The 4,768-nt window shown below is 41.7% G+C and overlaps 1 protein-coding gene across 1 annotated transcript; it reads left to right on the top strand.

Annotated features, from left to right (window-relative positions):
• Nucleotides 1-1,932: 1,932 nt before the first annotated feature.
• LOC119660575 (peptidoglycan-recognition protein LB-like) lies at nucleotides 1,933-2,815 on the top strand. Its single transcript, XM_038069228.1, has 3 exons — nucleotides 1,933-2,087; nucleotides 2,155-2,493; nucleotides 2,565-2,815. Exons 1-3 carry the CDS (start codon nucleotides 2,021-2,023, stop codon nucleotides 2,747-2,749), a joined length of 591 nt encoding a protein of 196 aa, XP_037925156.1. The 5' UTR covers nucleotides 1,933-2,020; the 3' UTR covers nucleotides 2,750-2,815.
• The last annotated feature ends 1,953 nt before the right edge of the window (nucleotides 2,816-4,768 follow it).

Below are 4,768 nucleotides of genomic sequence, written 5' to 3' on the forward strand. Positions count from 1 at the left end.
CTGAAAGATCGCTCCCTGCTCTATGAGACGCTAGATGGCCATAGGAGAATGAAAATCACGTCGGGAGTAGCACAGGGATCCATCCTGGGGCCGGACCCGTGGACCGCTTCCTATGATAGTCTGCAGAGACTCCATATGCCCGCGTCTGGTCGGTTATGCAGACGACGTTGCAGCACTTGTTGCCGGACGCACTGTTGAACAGGCGCAGAGCAGAGTTAGTATATTGACGCGACGGGTAAGCGGATGGATGACTGCTCACGGTTTCAGCCTTGCGCTGGAAAAAACCGAAGTTGTCATTTAGACCAGGAAGAGGATCCCGACCTATCGATCGGCGAGTTGACTATTGAGTCAAAACCAGCGGTTACATACTTTTGCTTAATGCTCGACTCGAAGATAAGCTTCTTCGTGCAAATCAAAGCAGCAGCGGACAGGGCTACAGCTGGAGTCGCGGCCTTGAGTCGGTTAATGGCGAATGTCGGGGGCCCGATATCCACTAGGAGACGTCTCCTTATGGGAGGAAAGCAGTCGTTTCCCCTATATGGCGCGGAGGTATGAGCTGATACCCTTGACAACGAGGCGTATCGTAAGCGCCTTGCTCAATTGCAGAGGTGGAGAGCTTTGCGAGTGGCGTCTGCTTATCGCACCATTTCCGAACCGGCTGTGATAGTGATCGCGGGAGTAATACCCGTTGCCCTCCTTGCCAAGGAGCGCAAAGCGATCTATCACCGTAAGGGCGAGAACTTAAGAGAGATGCTTGCTCGTTAAGAACGTTAACGCACGCATTTAGAGGTGGTATTTTATCTGGGCAGGATAGGATTTAGCATTTAAAAAGAGTTGTACATTGAACCCGCTGGATGCCTTATATTCACTCGGAGTATTTAAAGGAATATAGGCGGGGAGACTCCTTCCGAATGGCATTGGATATGATATTATGCTGAGATTCCTGATGGCAACCGCAAGAAATACTGGCCAAGTTGGTGAAAATTGAGGTTTTCACTAAGACTTTATTTGCAAACTGATTGATTTCCTCTCGTGCATATCTGCTGTCCATTTCTTTAACATGCAAACACATACATAGCATACTTTCACCAAATTGAGAATATCCAAGCCTACTTTCATATATATTTTGCCGAAATTGGGAAAATTTTGTTCTTAATACATCAAAGAGAAGCTAAATTCCCCAACTTTTGAGGATTTATATTAATAATTTAAGGGGGAAGACTGGCACAATTTTTTTAAATTTTTTTCTTGCGAAAAACACATCTTTCTGATGGTAAACCGACAGAAATAATGCAAAGTATGTCCAAGAGCTCAGTAATTGTGTGCGTTATGCTTATTTCGTGAGCTCGCGCATATCACGACGTGTTTTTTTCGAAAGAACATTTATTGAAGATAATGAAAAATGTATTCGATCGATTAGATTTGCATTTTGAGGAGTTGTTGTACACATATATATATATATATGGTTATAGCTCGTACTATCATTTTCACACACATTTAACCAGTTTTTAATGAGATAGTCTAGTCTGCCCTTTTATTATTTTTTCCCCAAAAATGTTTGAGTCTGGTACAGGTTATAGCGGTAACCTTATGTATACTTCAATATCAACTTCTTTTTATCTCCAAACCAGAATGTCAACCACCAAACGCCGTTTTCGAAGCAAAAAATTAAAAAAAAAAATCTTTTTGCGGATTTCATTTACGTAATAATGGATAAATTAATTTTCCCATGACAGAAAAAAAATCATACAAATTTGTTAAAAGACACCAGGCCGCCCCCTTAAGCAAAGCAGATTCTGTGATAACAAAAGAGCAGTTAGTGTGTGTGGCTCATGGTTCAGATATTATTTTTGGAAATATTTACTAATAGATTTTTGGAAACACTACAAAGATTGCCTTATCAGCGGCATTTAATTCTAATATTGTTATTAATAAGTGATTAATGTATTTTTTTGAAGTTTTGCGCAAAACTTGATTCGCAGGGTATCACCCCCGTATATAAACCCCAGCCGACTTTTCAATGCAAATTACATTGGAACAAACTGGCAAAATGTTCAAACTAGTGGGAATTGTCCTCGTTCTAAGTGGTAAATTATTATATTGAAGCGTTTTACATTTCCCTAAAATTTTGAATTTTTACAATTTCTCCAACAGTTCTCGTTCATGAGAATTTGGGAGCTTTAATTAGCCGTGCCGCTTGGGGGGCCCGTGCACCCAATTTCGTATCAAGGTTCAACGGGATCATCCCATATGTTGTGATTCATCACTCATACGAGCCAGCAGCATGTTATACCACCGATGCTTGTAAGGCAGCCATGAGGTCCATGCAAAACATGCACATGGACACCAATGGATGGCCCGATATTGGATACAGTTTTGCGGTTGGTGGTGATGGTAACATCTACGAAGGCCGTGGATATAACATTGAAGGTGCTCATGCTCCAGGATACAATTCCCAAAGTGTTGGACTTTTGTTGATTGGTGATTTCAGGAGTAAGTTTTGTGTTTCTTATAATTCTTTCTCAAGTCACACCAAGCATATCTATCTAAATAAATAATTTCAGCCGCCCTGCCATCGGCTACCATGCTCAATGCTGCCAAGAACTTCATTGCTCAAGGAGTAAACGAAGGAAAGATTTCAGGAACCTACAAATTGATTGGACACAGGCAAGCCAAAGCTACTGAATGCCCTGGCGACAGGTTGTACAATGAAATCAAGACCTGGCCTCGCTGGACCGCAAATCCTTAAATGAAATACTCTTCCAAGGTTGTTAGATCGCGGCAATGTTTTGAATAAATGAATAAGTAGTCAGCAGCTCACCGTTTTTTGTCTAATTGGAAATTAGTTTTAGCTTCTGTGGAATAGTGAGAATTTATTCGCATTCGCTAGTGAACTATTCACACGCATTCTCGTTCTTCACTCAAAATTTCCATGGATCAGTAGGTTCAGTGATGATAACTTAGGAGAATCAATGATTAGAAGGATTTTTGATGTGTGACATTAGCGGGCGTCCCAGTGGAACAAATGCCAAGAAGTGCATTCGAATGCCAACTTGTCAAAAAGTGATATATTCTCAAGAAGAGATTAACACCAGTAATTATCTTATCAGAAAAAGTCATTCAAATGACGATAATACCCAACTACGTAGTCAATCATAAGATTTCACAGAAAGAGAACTGAATAGGTTTAACTGCACAGAAGAAGCCATAGGGAATATCAAAGTGGGAGTAAGGTGGTTCAATACAACACCCAAGACGAGGCACCACATAAATGCAAAACAAATCAAAAAGATTAATGCACATTACACCAGCTAAACCGAAACCCCATTTACTACCTGAAGGCAGGCAAAAAAACAACGTTTTGTTTATGCATAACGGAGACTACAACTCTACAGTACGCGATAAACTATGAAAGGGGAATCTTTTCACGTTACAAAAAGATCCCTTACTGGACTCAATTAAACGGGTAGAGGAAGCCTTGAAAGGAACAGCTCCTGTTTTCAAGAACATCTCAAAACTAAGGATGTTGGACTTGCTTCGGACAGGATGCCAACCTAAGATCCACAAGGAAGATAATCAGTTAAGAAAAATCATCATAAAAAAGGATGACTATCGGTTTCGTCCAGGGCAGAGGCAACTCATCAGACGCAGGGTAAAAAAAGGCAACCTTTGCCCTGGGAGAAACTTGACCGAAAGTGGTAGCATGTGGAAAACAGTCCTTCATATAATACCAAAAACACGACAGGTGCTTTTTCGGCCTGTTGTCACTTTCGGTCACGCTGCTCCCAGGGCAGAGGTGAGGCAGCGTCTGATGAGTCGCACCTGCCCTGGACGAAACTGTTCGTCGTTTTTTTGTAAGCGTGAGTCCTATGCCCCAAACGAGGGGTCTGCGGACCATAAAACGTAAGAGAGTAAGTTGCTCTCCTTCCAAATAGAGATCATCCTTGTTTCAAACTCACACACATACAATAATACAAATTGTTTAGTCACGAATTTTATAGATATGGTAGCCCATGTAGCCAATACGCCGTAAAGAACTCCTCTGAACTCATCCAAAAACTGGCAGTTACAACACATACAAGGCAACGAAATACTAGCATGTTTTACACACTTTTTCCAAATACACCTGTAAAGTCATAGTTTTTGCTGCTAACTATGGCTATGCCACAGGGGAAAAAAAAATAAAAATTTCCATCGCCAGGCAGAGGCGATCTCATTATATGATGCCTCGTACCCCTACCCAACAGCAGCGTAACTGAAAGCGGTTACATATGGTAACATGTTTGCTTTATATATATTTAACTCAAAACCGAATAGCTCAGTGGTTAGAGCACTGGGTTGTCATACGGAAGGCCGCGGTTCAAATCTCGCTGGTGGCAGTGGGATTTGTATCGTGACTTGACGTCGAATACCAGTCGACTCAGCTGTGAATGAGTACCTGAGTCAAATCAGGGTAATAATCTCGGGCGAGCACAATGCTGACCATATTGCCTCCTACAGTTCACTGTAGTGTACCGTTAGGGTCTTGAATGAAGTGCTCTAACACACTTCAAGGCCCTGATCCAATATGGATTATTTTTATATTAGTTCAAAACCCTACAAGCTTGTGAATTATATCATTTGAAACTGCCAGGTCTGCAACCTTGACTGGTCGCTAACACACCTACTTAAGTTTTGGGGTGAGGGGTCTTGAGCCCGCCATCTAGCATCATCAACCGATCAGCCACATATTTTCAAAAAAGTACTCACTCACTTGCCCAAATTAGTG

Source organism: Hermetia illucens, chromosome 6 (genome assembly GCF_905115235.1).
Source record: "Hermetia illucens chromosome 6, iHerIll2.2.curated.20191125, whole genome shotgun sequence".
Lineage (NCBI taxonomy): Eukaryota > Metazoa > Arthropoda > Insecta > Diptera > Stratiomyidae > Hermetia > Hermetia illucens.

Bases quoted from the DNA above. Each gene is read 5' to 3' on its own strand.
- LOC119660575 (XM_038069228.1), top strand. From the start codon at position 2,021: ATGCAAATTACATTGGAACAAACTGGCAAAATGTTCAAACTAGTGGGA. The intron at 2,088-2,154 runs GTAAATTATTAT...TTTCTCCAACAG, and splicing joins AATTGTCCTCGTTCTAAGTG to TTCTCGTTCATGAGAATTTG. The intron at 2,494-2,564 runs GTAAGTTTTGTG...AAATAATTTCAG, and splicing joins GTTGATTGGTGATTTCAGGA to CCGCCCTGCCATCGGCTACC.